Consider the following 19433-nt stretch of genomic DNA (forward strand, 5'->3'; position numbering starts at 1 on the left):
TACCTCATTAGCACAGCAGGATGAACACCGGATTCATAGAAATAGTTAATTTAGTGGTGGTAGTATATAAAAGAAAGGTTGTATATAAGGATATAGTATAGGAAGGAAGAAAGTTATGAAGCAATTTTAATCTCAAGGTTTAAGGGAGGGTAGGGAGTGTATACACCTTCGCCATTGTGATCAATTCTGAGCCATGTTACACAGAGTCTCCAACCATTGGTTACGATAGTCACGCGGACCCCAACCAAGTAGTCTACATCTACCAACACGGCTCAGACTAGAAGTTAGTGACTTCAAGCTCTGATGCGACGTTTTGGTTTGGCCACCCTAACCATATCCTAATACACAACCTATCTTTTATATATTACCATCACTAAATTAACTACTTCTACGAATTCGGTGTTCATCCTGCTGTGCTAATGAGGTATGTCAACTTGGACCGATGCATATATGTGCCTGGTCCTACGTTGTAACTGACTGACTGGCTTGTTGACATATCACAATTCTATAGAAAAGTTATTAGAGATTATCTCATCCAGTAGAATAGAGTTGAGACTTTGTTTGTATCTCAATAACCATAAGTAATAGGGTTATTCAATAAATTTTGAATCAAGTTTTTTTTAAATGTGAGGATCCAAAGACAAAGTAAATGGAGTAAAATATGAACTGGTAGTTAATTATAATCAATGTAGAATCTTTCAAACATTTTCATTAGCTCAAATTGCCACACCATATTTGTACAACGAGATGAAATTAAAAAAGATGATTAGCTTAGGTGGAAAAAGGAGTTCAGTGAGGAATTTTGGACGTCAAATATGTGATTGACATTATCATACTGTATTGGTTACTCTAGTTACCTCCATTTTACTTCACTAATTAACAATTAGTGGCCTGTTGTACAGTATACACTTTAGACCTTCGAAATACAAAATATTTTTTCTAGGCTTGTATAAGCTGGTGCTTGTATTCAACGTTTATAGTAAGGCGTTGGAAGTATTCGGAGTTTTTATATCAGGTCTTGGGAGTTGGGTAAGTACTGACGTGATGTGTGTGTGTTTGTGCATGTGATGGAAGTAATCTATCTGAGCATAATGAAAGCCATTAGATCATATACTGATTTAGAGCATTATGGAGAAGATTTATGAGTTAGTTAGTAGATATTTGAAGTGTTGCATACCTTGGGGTAAATGATTTATGAATGAGCTTCTAATTATCTTCTTAATCAAGATCATTAGTACATACTTTAAAAAACAGCTGACTTATTAGAATTTCTTTACAAGTCATTAAAAGCCTACTCTGTCTATATAAAATTATGGTTGGATATTGTCTATTATTGTATTGTTGCTGTTTACATATTTGTTTTCATCATACATCTTTCTTGTCCTGATCAGGTTAAAATAATCGTGAAAATAATTGACAACACAATTTATAGGCAGTAAGCAATCCAATGTCATATTGATAGAATAAGGTTATAATCACTTGTAGAGAAATTCACTAAGAACTTAACTGTGTTGACAACTTTGAGCGATTTTTCAGCTATTCAGTTTGGGCACCCAGCCAGTATCTCATTTATTTATTTAAATACATAAATATTGGCACAAGGAAGCACCAGATACATATGCGCCACACAAATCTTATTTGATTTGTGTGAGGGCTGTGATACTGTCCAGATGCTCAAACTGAAGCAGGTGGTTTTCTTAGGGAGCCACATCCGGAGCCTTTGACCTAAAAGTCTGATCCACAAGGCAGTGGAGCATCGTGAGGAGATGCATTCCCATGGTAGCCGGTGACCAACGATTGATTTGTACGCCATTTGTTCCTTCAGGATACTAGAGCCCATGTACACCATTGGTTTGGAATCAGGGTTTTCCAGCTCCCCTAGGTGAATTTTCCGTGTTCACCAACCGGGTAAAGCACCGGACTTTCGCTTTTCGTTCTCTCAATTTCGTAAACAACACCCGTGGTACGAGAAGGCAGTGAATAGGACTTCCCTGGCAGAGGCCATATGAGAGCATTTGGAGAGGAAGAGCGGCCTCTCCCCACTCTCAGTCGTACCAGGGCATTTGGGTTCTTTTATTTTTACCAGAAATTCTTATAGATCATTTCTTTTTGAAGTATATACTGATTTTTTCTGGGCAATCAATAAAGTCTCAATGTATAAACCATCTGAGTCAAACGATAAAATGCATCTGAAATCTCCTTGTCTCCGGAACTGTTCTGATATCTGACTCTAAAAGTTCAATATGCAACGCCCCAATAAAAGCAGTTTCACTCTTTACTTGTGAATCTTAAACAATCAGAGCTGAGGATTTTCATCGGCTGTGTTCGATCATCATCGTTTTCGAAGGGTTGATCACATCCGATAGCAAAATAGAGTAAACAATGCCGAGGCGTGGTAGTGTATGTTCAGATATAGTGACGTCGATTCATCTGAAGCCACCATCCCTGAACACCGACTCAGATAAATTGCACATGTCTTATGAATTATGTTTCAGTGATTCTTACACTTCAGACTACTTGTTGGAGCTGGAGCTGAATGGGAAAGCGGAGTGTCTTTTAGTTTATGACATGATATCCATGGAATGTAAGATATTTAAGAGTTCAATCTTTTAATCCATCATGGCCCTCTAGTCAGGGTTCTATATATGATGCTACTGAGTTGCGTTTTTTCAGCCACTTCATTAAGGGCGTCTCCGCTTTGGTTCAATCTCCATCCTCGTCAGAAAAGTGTCGTGAGGTGTCCGATTCTAACACATGCCCAGGGTTCTTAAACATGAACCCGACCCGTTTCACAAATATGAGAGCCAAGAGTGAAAAAGAAGCATTCATTGACCAAGCAAATGGAGAATTAACTGTATACTTCTATATATATCTCTTAGAATTTCAAACCACATTTTTCCACTAATGAAGTATGTCTTCTTCCTTAAAAAAGGAAGCCATATTTTGACCAGTCTCAAGCGCTTAACATTTGATGGATGTTTGATTCGTCTACCGTATCACTTTTCCTAACGGTGATGTTCACTTATTCTTTTGTTATCCACTTGAAAATAGTATGAAGATCTCGACATCTGAGTGAAAGCACGGAATACAATGGACATCTCAGAATCAATTAGATAATTCGGACTTCACAGATGATCTAACCCTCCTATCCCATACACGCTAACAAATTTAGATGAAGACAACTAGTGTAGCAGTAGCCTCTGCATCAGTAGGTCTCAACATACACAAAGGAAAAAGCGAGATCCTCAAATACAACACGGAGAACACCAACCCAGTCACACTTGATGGCGAAACTCTGGAAGATGTGGAAACATTCAAGTACCTGAGAAGTATCATCAACGAACAACAAGGGTCGGATTCAGACGTAAAGGCGAGGATTGGCAAAGCAATCACAGTATTCCTACAATTGAAGAACATGTGGAACCAAAAACAACTGTCAACCAATATCGGAATCACAATCTTCAATACGAACGTCAAGACAGTCAGTTCTACTGTATGGAGCTCAAACGTTAAGAACTAATACAACCATCATCAAAAGCGTACAAGTATTTATACATAGTTATCTACACAAGATACTCAACATTTATTGGTCGGATACCATCAGCAACAGCCTTCTATGAGAGGGGACAAACCAACTTCCAGCTGAGGATGAAATTAGGAAAAGACGTTGGAAGTGAATAGGACATACATTGAGGAAATCATCAAATTGCATCACGAGGCAAGCCCTGACTTGGAATCGTGAAGGGAAGCAGAAAAGAGGAAGACCAGACAACACATTACGTCGGGAAACAGAATCAGATCTGATAAGGATGAATAACAACTGGAAAGGATTGCCCGGGGCATTGTTGGATGGAGGGTGCTGGTGTGCGGCGTAAGTAAGTGTTGTTTTCGACGTCTATCTTAATGCATCAACCAGTGGCGGATGTGTAACGTAAATTCATTCCCAACAATATTACATATCTAGGTGCAAAGACATCACAATGTATTTATTTGTGGCCTTCAAAGAGAGTCGCAAGTATCCTGTGGCTGCTAATGTTATTCTGCTTACTTGACTGACTAAATCTAAACAGATAATGATGTATTCGGGTATGTTGATTATAAAAATCAATGAACCCCGACTTTTCAGGATACATATATTTAAATTTCCAGATGTTATTCTGTTGTTTTCTAAATGTATCACTTTCAGAGCTGTTAGCATCAATGTAAAGTAAAACCCGGTATATAAGAAATTGTAAACTGAGTCAAAACTAATAAAAAAATCCTCTTCGGTTATTAGTTCCTTATTTTTCAAATCACTATTGTTTGTGTATGTTAGTTGTCATATTATCCAGTTACTTCAAACAGAGAAGGTTGTTTTCTTAAGGAAGTTCCTCTAGTATTTGACTTCAATGTCTAATCCATAAGGTACTGATGGGAGTAGTAGCACCAAAAATTTTATTCTTGCACTGGTAGTTAGTGATCAGAGTAGATTTATACTCCATTCATTCCTTCACATTCCTGAAGCCTATGTGATGTGGATAGCCAATCAAAAGTAGCACAAGGTCGATCATCGGCAGTCATAAGTGACCTAAAGGCTAAGTGCATTTCATCGGCGTCAATAGCTCGATTTCCTAAGGATAGAATGGTATATATATATATATCACGTATCACACCATGTATCAGTGTCAGATCACGGACACCAAACCTCACAACATCATGTACGTCATTTATTTGTAGTTAAGTTTTTCTAACTCGCTTAGATAAATTCTCCATATACGCAAACTTAGTTTCAGCATTCTATGACTCCTACCATGTGAAGTCAATAATTACAACATCTATCAAAGAGGCTATAAATGCTTAGCTTTATGAAATTTCAAGAAGGAAAGTGATCCTTTCTCACCATTGGTTGTACCAGGGCATTTAGAGGTATTGTTTTATCATTAGTATAGAATATTTATTTCCCATTTTATATGTTAAATAATCGTTATATTGGTTAAATGACAAGTGTACAGATGTCAAATACAACATACCCTAATAAACTTGTCAATAGTCAGTTTCTCATTGACTATTGTTTTTTCTTTTCTTTAAAATTTACACTTGTACACATATTTATATCTTTGTGTATAGTTAACTGCTTCAAATCCATTAAATCATCATAAAAATCCAAGTAAAGCTCAACTATCTCACAATGATGTTGATACCCATTCCAAATCATTACAACAACGAGCAAAGAAATCATCATCAAATCCTCTTGATGATAATATTCCTAGTAGTTCTTCCACTGCCACTACTACCACTGCTGCTGCTGTTGACGTCTTCATCACTGAAAGTTCCTCAACTAGGAATAAGTCTAGTCGTAAAATATCAAATTCAAAAAAACCTAATTATCGTAATGTGTCTCCAGAAATTGTGAGTTTTATTTTGTTTTATTACATTTTCTGCTTACTAGTGATTAAATTTGAGAGGTATGAACTGAAGTTCTAGTGTGTGAACCATGTTAGTTATGAGGCAGTTAACCACTAAAGGTATTGAATTATCTTTCAGTATCTTTAGTTGACCGAAGTTAGAAATGCCAACTATTGGATATCGGCTCGGTGGTTTAAATGTTAAGCGCTCTGCCCAAGAATTGAAGGTCTTCTTGAATTCTTTTCTTGGTGAGATCATGAATGAGCACTGTCTAAAAGTCTCATTTTAGGACAAAATAGCTGTCCAATACATTCTAGTTTACAATGTTTGTCAAAACAAAGTCACTTTGTAATATTCAAGTGTATGATAGTTGTTTGTTATCACCATTCCTTACAATTGATTAATCAACGAATGATGACCAATGTCATACGTACTTCCTATTTAAACATCAAAAACTCGAAGTTTAGCAAAAGGATCGATTGACTTTAAACCTCACCTTACATTTTGACATAGTGCATGCGATTTCGAGTCTCTAAGACTAGTGAAGACACTGCAACTTGATCGAGAGAATTTGATCAGCACTAAAGAAAAAACTTGACATACATTACACTAGACACCACTTACTGATCAATCAATTTTAAATACATATGAGTCGTATAGGAGATCAGCCGTAACCTGAATAGCTCAGTAGTAAAGTCTCTGACTGTGAAACTGATTAACGCTGGATCGAGTCTGCCAGGGAGTAGTAAATCTCTTAAGATTACAGAAATACCTTGCTGATGAGTCCCATGTGACACGAAACCTCGGTCAAACAGGGTTCCCTGTCGATTATCTCCATCACCACCTTACTTTACCTCCATTCCTTATTAATGAATGCTACGGCAACATCGATCAGACTGCCCTTCCCTCCATGGCCGGTGACGACTGATCCACCTAACGAGGCGGAAGTCCACAAGGAAATCCGACTCTTAAAGCGCTACAAATCACCACGCCCAGATGGCTTATCTCCTGTCCTTTCTAAAGATGGTGGTAACTTTATAGTTAGGGAATTGACTGCGTTGTTTACAAAGGTCTGGGAACTAGAGAGTGTTTCAAAATCGTGGAACGAGTCGATAGTTGTCCCTATCATTAAAAAGGGTTCACGTCGTTTCTGTAACAACCATCGGGGGATAAGTCTATTTCCGATTACGTCCAAACTATTGGCTTCTGTCATACTTCGTAGGTTGTTCAAAACTCGGGAAAGATTGACTCTTGAGGAGCAGGCCGGTTTTCGTTCTGGTCGAGGATGTATTAATCATATCTTCACCCTCCGGTAAATGTTAGAACACCGTTATACTTATCACAGGGCAACAATCGTAGTGTTTGTTGATATCAGGTCTGCCTTCGATTCGTTGAACAGGACTGTTCTCTGAGATTTTCTATTGGAGAAGGGTGCGTTTGTCAAATCCTTTAATTATTCACTTACTATTCTCCACAACTGATATGTAATTAACTATAAACCATGTATATATGTATAGGATAAAGCACAATTAATTTTCTATGTATTTCATAGAGGTTATTGAGTTACTGTGCCAGAAATTATTTTGTATTTACTTATATACGTCATTCCGGATTGCCATACCGCATCAAGATTGCGAGGTGACAGTAAGAAAGAACAAACATTGAAATTATAACTCATAAAGATGGTATATATGGAGGAACACCTGAACTTTAAGTATAGAGAAGGATAAAGATTGAATGCATCTGTCTTAGTATGACCGATTCTCAACCATGCCACTCAGCGTTTCCAACAATTAATCACTGTTATCTCGTGGATTTCAATCAGGTAGTCTGCACGTACCTTTATGGCTCAAATCGACAGTCCATTGCTTCATAAACTGATGCCACATCTTCATCATCAATTGAGTAAGCTACTTGTTTTTTCTTCATTTTTATTTCGATTATTTGTCTTTTTTCAGGGATTCGATGACGATTATGATAACTATAACGACGATAACGAAGAGGAGGAGGAGGATGAAGATTATGACATGGATTATCATTATTCCAGTGATGAAATACTTGATGAAACTGATGATAAAAAAACCACTCCATGGAATCAACCATTAAGTAGGTGTTTACAAATCAACATAATCTTATTTATAATATACTAACCATATTGTGTATTTGCGACTTTGTGTGTGTGTGTGTACGTGTGAAAGAGAGATAGTTCAGTAAGGGATGGTGAATAACTTCATAAAATACACCTTGTAAATTATAAATCAACCGTGTGAAACAAGCAATTACCACTGATTAATAATGATCACGTTGTGTGTGTGTGTTGTTAGTAAATTATAAATGGGGAGGGGGTGAGGCCATCGGCGGACATTGTAGTTCACTACGTCAGATCTGAACTGAATGAAGAAAGATTTTCGAATGATTTATGATGAAAATGTTTAAATATTGTTAAGTGAATGAATCTAGTGATATGTAATTGATAATTGTGAAATTTATATTGTTACCATGTAAACCATCGAGTGATGATTACTCATATAAGAGATTGTAATACCTTGAGCCCCCAAATGCCCTGGTACGGCAGATAGTGAGGAGAGTCCGCTCTCCCTCTCCAAATGCTCTCACATGGCCACGCGTATATAGCCTCTGCCAGGGAAGTCCTACTCTCTGCCTTCTCGTACCACGGGTGTTGTTTACGAAATTGAGAGGACGAAAAGCGTATGTCCGGCGTTTTAACCGGGTTGGTGGACATGGCGAGTCCACCTAGGGGAGTTGGAAAACCCTGATTCCAAACCAATGGTGCACATGGGCTCTAGTATCCTGAAGGAACAAATGGCGTATGAACCAATCGTTGGTCACCGACTACCATGGGACTACATCTCCTTACGATGCTCCACTGCCTTGTGGATTAGACGTTTAGGTCAAAGGTTCCGGGTGTGGCCCCTTAAGAAAACCACCTGCTTCAGTTTGAGCACCTGAGCAGTATCACAGCCCTCACACAAATCGAATCAGATTTGTGAGGCGCATATTTATCTGGTGCTTTTTTGTACCAATATTTATATGTCTAAATAAATAAATAAATAAATATTTTGAAGTACGATTTCATGAATGGTAAACTGATGCCAATAAAATAAGACTGTCGACCGGAAAAATAGATTTTTTTATTTAAAAAAGAACACCTACTTTTATGTCTGGAAGCGCCTCTGTTTTGTGTACATGTCGAATCTGTTGTATCCATAGTCGTACTGTTTATACTTGGATAAGTTGAATTGAACTGAAGTTTTTAAGACAGCCGGGTGATATCACCAGTCACCTCTCTCTATTCACACGTAAACATAGGGAAGTGTAATTCAAAATCCAATCATCTAATCTGTAATCAACTTGCATCAAATTAAATCAATGTTACTTTTGAGCTCTCGATCTAATTATCATTAATATATTTCTCTATAAAAAAACACACACCTTGTTATTATACTTTCCCTTTGTTTTTAGTTCCTGATGATCCAAGTCTGGAAGATCCGGAATTAGCCACACAACAATTTTGTATAGGATTTTTACAACGTTATTGTAGGGATGGTGTAACTATGTCACCACCATTTTCTACATGTAGTTTTGAAACTGCTCTATCTTTGTCAGTTGGTACTAGTCAAGTGTGTGATGTAAGTTGTTGACATTTATTTTATTGATATGTAAAGTGTATATTTATAGTATTGCTTGCTATGTTTAGTTACAGGGAAGAATTCTGAGCATATTTTATTGATCGGTGCCTGGTTTTATTCTGATTATTGTTAGGTTTTTTTAATCACTTCTACTTCAATCTCAGCAGTAAACCAACCAAAGAACTAAACATCAGTGACTTATTCTATAGCTTTGTCGAATATATTCGGTGCCCCGATACTTATCTTGAACTTTGTTAAAGGTATGAGACTGGTTGCCACTTCCCGGTTGTTCACACTTTTAAAAGATATTTCTACTCATTTCTAGTTTTCTCATTTTTGTGTAGCTAATTAGATCAAAGTTTAGGAAACGCGTATTTTGTAATTGAATTAAAGTATCAGACCATAGTATCTGATCAGTTAGTGTTATATCTAGAGCTTTGGTTCTTACTATGCCGCGTACTACTAGACTAATTGAATGACAGAACCCGCAACGTCGCTAAGAGAGAAGACAAAGACTAGTAAGTAGGAACTTTTATTCCCCAAAATAGTGTCAAAATATAGTACAGAAATCTCGTGTATTTATAGTTTTTTGACTGACAGTAAATCATCATTTCAGACAACCAATAGGCGAATAGGGGTCATTCTTATCCATCCAATGGGGAAGCTACACGTTGACATTCTAGAATATTCCCCTAGCAGTGATTGGATGGAATATCTGCGGCTCTTCCTGGGCTTTTTAAGGCTTCCTAGAGTCTACCGACGAGCCGTCCTTACAGTTAGATTCCAATTTAGTGGCAAAAATGCAGCATACTTGTTGCAAAGCCTATAGTTTTGAGTTCGACCCATATCGTGATCATAAGTACACATTACTGAGGAGTTCAATACTGAGACGGGTATTTTGACAATAATACAGTGTACATCATCATTTCAAAACACTAACTTCGGTAAATTGAACATGTTCTACAAACATTATTCAAGCGGATTCCTCATCGGCCATTATTTACGGATATTGGGAAGCAAAAGGATGTATGTTACGAAACTTTTCTTTCAAGGTTATTTTAAGTGCAGTAAAAATAAGGGTATTTATAGGTTTATGTGTAACCTTGATATTCTAGAAGCTTCTGGAAACATAGAAGAGTTAAGAACAATATCTTTATCTAACCAAGACACAACATATTCTATGAATTCTCTACTAAACGCTGGTTAAATTAACCGTTTTCACATTTCCTAGCTTCAGAAGAAATTCAAAGCATCTCAACAAATCGCCTTTTTGTTATACTTATCTTCTATGAAGCCTTGAAACAGTTAAAGAAATATTTGTATAGTTCTTTTTCCTCTTTTAAAACAAAAAAAAACAAGACAATATTTACGTGTCAGTTTCAGTTTGCAAAGGACAGGAGGCTTGCTGATCTGTGTTAGTCCTGGCGATGATGCTCTCTCAGTTGATCCAACTTTCTTTTGAAAGAGCCGACGGATGGAGCCTCAACTACTCGTTGATGATTCGATGGTAAAGTCGATAGTCAGCTGAAAAGTAATTTGTTCTAGGCTTGTGAACTGTTTTGGTATGTCCTCGTAAATTTTCTGTTTTGGAAGACAAGGAAAATATGGGCATATCAGGTGTAAATTTGTCACTAAGCAATTTGAAAATCAAGTCTCCTTTGATTCTTCGATATGACAACGGGAATAGGTTTAGCTTTGTCAGTCTATCATCATACCGGGAGTTTCGCTATTCCAGGAATCAGTATAGTTACTGTTCTCTGAATCCTTTCCAAAAGCTCACTGTCTTTTTTTAAGCAGGGGCTAATACATATATATATATATATATATATTCATTTAGTATTGTTTGTTTGAATCTTCCTGGATTCCTTTGCTAGCCACTATCCATCTTTGCTTACGATGCTTGTGAATTAAGGCTATATCGAGGCAATACGCACTGTATGCACATATGCCAATTAGAGACTGACCAGTTGCAGTCCTAAACATCAATGGGAAGATTCAAACAAACAATACTAAATGAATTTAAACTTCACCCCATCACACAAGCAAATGGCTATCATGACTCAGTGGCCGTGTGGATAACGCGATGCCGTTTGAAGCGAAATGTACTGGGTTCGAGTCCCAGAATGAACATCAACTCTGAGATGTGGCAGGTACATCCAACTGACGAGTCCTAAATAGGACGAAACGCGCGTCAAACTGGATTCCACTGTTAGCCACTATCCATCTTTGCTTATATATATATATATATATATATTCTTTATATTTGTCTTCAATCATCATCATCATCATCATTCAACTGATTTTCTTTCTCTTTCTTTTTTTCTTTCTATTTATATAGCGTAAACCATTATTCATCTATTTACATAATGATTCAAGTATAGCATGTCATGTATTCTGTCAACAAATTTTATGTTCATCTGGTTTAATAAGATTTTTAACTGATCATGATTTTAGTTTATGGCCATGGGATATAACATTAACACGTATTAAAGAACGTTTAATTGGTTGGTTTGAAGTGAAATTACCAAATTTATCAAGAATAATTACATCATTAAGTGTTAGTTGAAAATAATGATAATTATTATTATTACTTTGTGTGTGTGTGTGTGTGCATTTATTGATTTTTGCACATATTTTTCTTAATCTGAAAACTATTTTGAGACATGTTAAATCAATAATAATAATAATGTGTGAAAGAAGTAAACACTTGCACCAAAGTTTAAACTTGATAGGTTGTTTGATCATTGATCGGTGGTGGTAGGGTTATGGATTCCTTTTCAGGTCCCTCAAGAAATACCTTTCCACGGTTTGGGCAGCTGGGAAGTGATATTAGACCTCATACCCGTAACTGCATACGAGACCAAGGCGGTCACATTCAAATCCTTCCTACACCTGCTAATAACTCTCTTATCTCCACGACTAACCCTTCTCACGTCTTTTTTTTATTACCTCGCACCGCTAGGGCAAACGATTCGATTGTTGAAGTGGAGTCTCATTTCTGATGGAGTTTTGTTCTCTGAGCTAGATGGTTTGATCGTGGGAGCTTTCATCGTCCTTCTGAACAATATCATCAGCACAAACTTCGGGTAGAAATGAAGTGTTTGGGTTTCTTCACATGTGATTTACAGCTTGTTCTGTGCACCTCGATCAACAAGAACCAATCAACATCGAGGTGCACAGGACAAGCTGTGAATCATATGTGGAGAAATCCAAACACTTCACTTCTACCCGAAGTTTGTACTGATGATGTCGTTCAGAACGATGATGAAAGCTGCACGACCAAACCATCCAGCTCAGAGAACAGAACTCCATCGAAATCACCCATCTGAGCTACAAATCTTCTCCATCATCTCAAAATCATATGAGTGGAGTCTCATGTTTGATCGGAACTTTTATCAAGTATTTTTTTTTGATCTTCAGTGTCTACTTAATTGAATTCAATCGGTTGTTTTAAATCCAAAGTTATTGAAATTTATGTATTCTCTTTTATTTTAAGAAGTTACCGCTGATTCATTAGATTATCGGTTTTCATCTCTACTTTCCGAACAGTGCTCTCTGGTGTTATTTCATCTTGTCTTGGTGACGTCATATGTCAACTTAGACTAGAGTATATATAATATATCAGGCTCTATAGTGTTCATGACTGACTGTCTTCTACAAAACTCCTCATTAGGTCAGCGGTAAAAGTTGACTATTATTACTATTTGAGTTCCACACTAAAAGTATATGATGTCACATTGATTGGGATTGACTTGGTGATATAATTATTAATATTTATTTATTTATCTAACATTGGTACAAGAAGGCACCAAATATATATGCGCCACGCTTCATTAGATTTGTGTGGCGTCTGGGATACTACCCAGGTGCCCAAACCGAAGCAGGTGGTTTTCTTAGGGGCCACTCCCAGAGCCTTTGACCTAAAGGTCTGATCCACAAGGCAGTCGAGCTACGTTAGGAGATGCAGTCCCATGGTAGCCGGCGACCAATTATAGGTTCATACTCCATTTGTTCCTTCAGGATACTGGAGCTAGGCCATGTGCATCATTGGTTTGGAATCAGGGTTTCCCAACTCCCCAAGTGGATCCTTTATATCCACCAACCCGGTTAAAGCACTGGACATTCGCTTTCCATCCTCTCAATTTCGTAAACAAACCCCTACCCCGAGAAGGCGGTGAGTAGGACTTCTCTGACAGTAGCTGTGTGCACGTGGCCATGTGAGAGCATTTCGAGAGAGAGAGGGCGGGCCCTCCTCACTCTCGACCGTACTAGGGCATTTGGGGTCAACGTTACATTAGTCAGTACCCAGTGATCAATCAATTAATGATTAGTAGTGCATTGTTTGAAAATTAATATTGTTGCTACTATCTTCTAAAAAATTCTTTATAGGTAGATAGTTATCCTATTCTAGCAATGATTGTCAAATTATCAGGTCAATTAGAAGTGTTATGTATTGTAATGGGTACTGGGATTGTAAAAATGTGGCCACCAACTGATCATTTTCCACCTTTACTAAATGTACGTCGTAGTAGTAGTAGCAGTCATTTTACAACATCTTTACAATCAATGAAAAATGATGATAATTCCTCGTCAGCAGGAGGCAGTTGTGGTAGTTTAAAACCAGATGTAATTGTTGCAGAATTATGGCAAGCTTATACAACATATTTGGAATTGTTAGAACCGGAATGTGCAACTGAACGTGAAATTATTGCTCGACGACGTGTACTAGAAGAACAAGAAGCAGCCTATGAAGAATCATTACGACGTGATCAAGAAAAGGTTGGTTATTTTCCTGAAATGATGATATATATAGAGACACATTTCATCTAGGTTTTTTTTCCAGATAAATACAAGTTCGTATTGAACAGTTATACGGTTATAACTATTACTGATGACGAATAAATGGAATGTGGCTAGCAGTAGAGTCCTAGACGGGATTCCAATCCAATACCTTTCGCTTTAAATACTAGTGAATTATCCACTGAGCTACTGAATCCGGATAGCCATCGGCTTGTGTCATAATAAACATCAACTTTGAAACGTATGCGCATCTAGCTGACAAGTTCTAGTTAGGATGATATACTCTTCCAGAATTTCACTGTTAGCTACATTCTGTCCATTCTACATCAAATTGTATCATAGTGACTATATCGAGGGAATCCACACAGGATCTTCATGCACCTACTAAGATTTATCAAATTTCAGCCAAAAATATCAACAATAGGATAATCGAAATCATTAAAAATTGAATTATAATTAAATTCACGAGTCAATCTAAGCGAGACCACTATTGAAAACCTGGAAGCAATGGACAGCCGTTTCGTTCTAGTGTGGGACTCCTCAGAAATGTGTATTCACAATCGTGCACGCGGGACTCGGACCCAGGATTTTCGGCCTCGTACGAACACTTAACCTCTAGACCACAAAGACCGCATCCAACGATGTTAATGTCTGACCTCAGTCGATCGATGATCTTGCATAACCATTCATCCATTGTTTGAGAAAGATACCTGTCTCTACCCGACACGGATTGGACTCTACTGGTCACGACTCCTTACTAGAACTCCAGGAAATCCATTTTGAAGTTGGTCACTAGTAGTGATCATATTATTATCAGTATAAAGATTTGTAGAGATTGTAAAAATACTAAAGAGGTATTATTCTATAATAGAGGGGGGAGTTTAGGAAAAGTTATCGCTAAAAGCAACAGACCTCACCTTACCTCATAGGTTTATGTCTCCTGTGGTAAAACATTCAAATTATTAACTGACACATAAGAACCTCAAAAAATATCATATGTGACCAGCTTCAAGCAATTATCCTTCAGGCGTTTCAGTCCGCTCCCATGTCACGAAGACCATTACTTCTAGTCCAGTTTTCTTTTCAGGTCCATCCAGTAGAAGTATCTCTTCATGATGCGTCTGAAGAAAAAAATGATAACCACCCTTATATCTTAAACAGAACCCTAGGTCCTCATTTCTACGATCAAATCCTTTCGTCAATTCTGAACAATTATATCTCCAGTGTCCAACAGTTCTCTGATGACTTGTTTGCCACCCTCGATTGATGCTGACTATTCGAGTTAATGTAATGTTATTCTTGGTCCCCAGAAAACACATTTTGAACTAACTACTTTTCAGAACTTTAATTGTTCGCTAATTCACACTGTACCATCATAGGTAGAATCTGTTTTAAATGTTTTGACTTTCCTCTGTCACTTCCACCAAACTAGTTGGTAGCAAAAGCTACTGGGTTCGAGTCCTTATGTGAAATAAAGGTTTCAAATAAGACGAAACACATTTCTTGGATTCCACTGTTAGCTAAAATCGTTGTATTCAACTCCATTATTTGTTAATTATGTTCTTAAAGTTACTGGTAAACGTTATATACTTATTGTACTCTATTTCATCCACCCTGCTCCCCACCTACACCCAACAAAGGAATGGGAACGTGCTAAAGCCAAAGCGGAAGAAGATAAACGTAAACAACTTGAAGAAGAGAAACGTATAAATGATGAAATAAAAGCTACACAGCATCGATTACTCATGGCTGCTAGTTTACCACCGGAACCGCCTACACCAAAGACACCAGCAGCTGAAGCATTTTTATCTACACCAAATGGTGTTGATGGTATTACAACGTTACGTTTTCGTTTACCTCCTCAATGTTCTAATGATCCGAATGTAAAGCATAATACAATGATTCGACGTTTCGCTGGTTCAGATATTTTAAAACATGTATTTATGTTTATGGAATCGAAAGGTTATTCCAAATCAGATTATAAACTCTTCACTACATATCCAATTCGAGATGTAAGTATTTGTAGTGCTATTGTTTTTTGTTCTTTTTTTTTAATGTACTGAATTGTGATGGACATTGTTGTCGCCAGCCAAAGAGCTATTCATGCTTCATTACATCAAACTATGTAGAGTGATTATAACAATAGATATACTGAAGTAGAAGTCAGTCGTCAAGATAGTTCTACTGTACGGAGCTGAAACGTGGAGAACTACTACGACCATCATCAGGAAGGTACAAGTATTTATAAACAGTTGTCTACGGAAAATACTCAACATCCATTGGCCGGATACTATCAGCAACAGCGTTTTATGGGAAAGGACAAACCAGCTTCCAACTGAAGAGGAAATTAGGAAAAGAAGTTGGAAGTGGATAAGACATACATTAAGGAAATCACCAAACTGCATCACGACTCAATCCCTAACTTGGAATCCGGAAGGGAAGCGGAAAAGAGGAAGGCCAAAGAACACACTACGCCGGGAAATAGAATCAGATATGAAAAGGATGAATATCAACTGGAAAGAACTGGAAAGGAAGGCTCAGGACAGAGTTGGATGAAGAATGCTGGTGTGCGGCCTATGCTCCTCGACGAGGGGTAACAGGCGTAAGTAAGTAAGAGGTCAGTCGAATTATCATCAACACTAGAGCCAAGCGCAAATGTTTTTTGATCCATGTTATCATACGATATATGCACGAAGAGATGTAATTAACAAGATGAATAGCAAAAAAGGTTGAAATAATATATTAGCAGTGATAGCGAACATGGGAGAAGAGTGTGAATTGAGGGATACTGAAATTCAGGAGTGGATTCATCTAGGCCGTTGTGAATAATAATAATGATAATATTATTATTATATTGAGCCATATCACGCAGTATCTCCACTGGTCGTGATTATCGTACCTAAAGCGAAGTAGGTGGTAGTTAAACATAAAGCATGTCCTAATCATCGTTTTCGATATTGATTTACATCACTCACCAGTCTCCGACCTCTACCGACTATCCTATGTCTAGCCTCAACATTGTAATATTACATGTTACTTAATTTAAAAGCCACTTTCAGAACTGTTATATGTATGCTTGTAACAGCTTATTTGAAGATTATTTACGTGATTAAACCCCTACCAATCCCAACCTCATTTTAAAAATTTGGGAATTCTTTTCGAACATGGTAATTATACGGGTAAATAGTTTGTGGGAAGATTGTTGAATTCAAAGATCTTGGTTTACGTATCTGATTAACTTTGATTAGTCAACTACTGTAAACGAAAGTACATACTAAACAGTTTTTTTTTCCTTTTTGTATCTGTATATACATACCCTCAACCACATCAATAATGAAACCCTAAATCCAGTTTTTCGTACAAGACAGTACTCATCATATAGAAGTACCTATAATCTTAAACGAACTGGTGCTATTTGTGATATCGGAAACCACATTACTCAAATTCAAAACATGAGACATTATCACTGAGCTACTCGATTGACGACTGACCTTCTATAGGATAGGTATTCAAAATTGACTAACCACTTAGTAGCATTCGATGTTATGTTTTTCTAGTGTTTTAATGCTCATAGTATTCAACCGACCAAGTGTCATGTGTATATGACATTGATGGAAAAACGAAATTGGATCATCGTAGTCGATTTTTTCAACTACATACTGTTAATTGTGTTAATAGTATGGGGGGATTTATGGAGATTATTGATTTTGATTGGAATCACGAACCAATCAAAGTTAAAGGATAGTTGAAAACCTGGTAGCACTAGATGGTCATTTCTCCCTGGTATATGACTCCTGAACAGTGCTGATCCGGGACTCTAACCTGGAATCTATGGTATTATATTTTCACTAGTGGCTGGCTTTGAGATGCAACTGGAGTTGTAGTGAGAAGCTGTAACGATTGCCATTCAATCATGTCGGGTATGCAACAGATATCTATCTCAGTCAATGGATGAGGGCTACACAATATTGTGGAATAATTAAAATCAGACATCAAAACTGCTGAATGCCAGTTTAGTCGGTAGTCTGGAGGTTAAGCGCTCGTGTGTGAGACCAAAGTTCCTGGATTCGATTCCCAGGTGCGCAGTCGGGGATGCGAACTACTTAGGAGTGCCATACTAGGATGAAACAACTGTCACTGGTAATGTATCTTAAAATCAGTTCGTAATTTAAACTTATTGATGTATGTTAATGATATATGTTAATGTAAGCTCTTAACCCTTTTTTCTTTCCTTCATTTAAACTATAGTTAACTTTAATGGATGAAAATATGACTTTAGCTAATTTGGATCTTGTACCACAAGAAACACTTACTTTGGAATTACGTTGAAAAAAGAGGAAATACCGAAATGATCGATTTCCCCTCGTCACCTTTTTTTATGATTATTTGTTACACACTCAACTCTCTGTACATTTACTTATACACACACAAACACACATAAGTGTGCAATTGATAAATCCATTTTCCTTTAACTAACTTCTCTTATTAACATTTTCTTCCGTTTATCATTAAAATCCTAATAACATATACATTCATACACACACAAACATACACACGTACACACATTTATACCCAGCAACAATATCATCTTCTTTGTTGTCCCTTTTTTCTTTTTTTTTCTATCTGTCGTTTGATAAGTATGATTTGAATATTACACATATTAACCATTCAATGAATCTACACTATATTTTCCCCCTTTTCGTCTTAGTTACAATGATGTGTGTACATTTTGGAGAATTTGGTTATCCCTTTGTTCATTTTGTGTTTCTATGCGTGTGTGTGTATGTATGTGTGTTTGTTTGTTTGTTTATTTATTTACTTAATTTGTGTTAAACATTTTCTCTTCTTTAAAATGCATCTTTTTATTCTTCAGAACTGTTGAGATGGTGGTGATGATGATTTTGTATGTAGCTCAGGTGGGATAATTTTGGATGAAGTTTTATTCTTTGAGCTGGATGGTTTGATTGTGAAAGCTCCACGATCAAACCATCCAGCTTAGAGAACAAAACTTCATCAGAATTGTAGATTCTTCCCTTTTGTGTTGTTGGTTGCATTCTGTGAATATTTTTGTGTTTATTCAATTACAGAGAAGAAAGATAACCATTTTGGACTAGTGATTATTGTTGTTTTCTTCTTCTTCTTCTTCTTCTTCCTTTTCAATTTACCAAGACACCTATATTGAAGACAATTTCAAATATTTGAATGATTCTTTCTTATTGACTCATTCTTTAGGGGAAGCATCGAACTGGATTGTATTGAAAATTGTTTTATTCTGTTTCTTTTCATTTGGAGTAAATATAGATGCAGAAAAATGTGATGTGATTGTGTTTTTTTTCTTTAGTGTTTTTTTCCTTTTCGGAAGTTTTGTAAACAAAGATGAATAGCGGCTAGCAGTGGAATCCAGATTGACGCATGTTTCGTCCTATTTGGGACTCGTCAGTTGGATGTACCAACCACATCTCAGAGTTGATGTTCACTCTGGTACCTCGAACTCAGTACCTTCCGATTCAAACGTCATCGCTTTATCCACTGAGTCACCCCATTGCACAAGCAAGTGGCTATCAGGACTCAGTAGCTGAGTGGATAACGCGATGGCGT

At 37.0% G+C, this 19433-nt stretch overlaps 1 protein-coding gene across 1 annotated transcript in view; it reads left to right on the forward strand.

Annotated features, from left to right (window-relative positions):
- Window positions 1-18164, forward strand: part of Smp_077540 (putative faf1 protein) — a gene marked incomplete at both ends in the record, with an annotated part of 27107 nt that extends 8943 nt beyond the window's left edge. The window contains 7 exons of the mRNA XM_018798507.1: window positions 5107-5388; window positions 7344-7491; window positions 8869-9035; window positions 11374-11592; window positions 13425-13814; window positions 15476-15847; window positions 18084-18164. Coding sequence (XP_018653442.1) covers window positions 5107-5388; window positions 7344-7491; window positions 8869-9035; window positions 11374-11592; window positions 13425-13814; window positions 15476-15847; window positions 18084-18164 — 1659 coding nt within the window. The remainder of the gene's footprint in view (window positions 1-5106; window positions 5389-7343; window positions 7492-8868; window positions 9036-11373; window positions 11593-13424; window positions 13815-15475; window positions 15848-18083) is intronic.
- Window positions 18165-19433: the final 1269 nt, after the last annotated feature.

Source organism: Schistosoma mansoni, chromosome 6 (assembly GCF_000237925.1).
Source record: "Schistosoma mansoni strain Puerto Rico chromosome 6, complete genome".
NCBI classification, from domain to species: domain Eukaryota; kingdom Metazoa; phylum Platyhelminthes; class Trematoda; order Strigeidida; family Schistosomatidae; genus Schistosoma; species Schistosoma mansoni.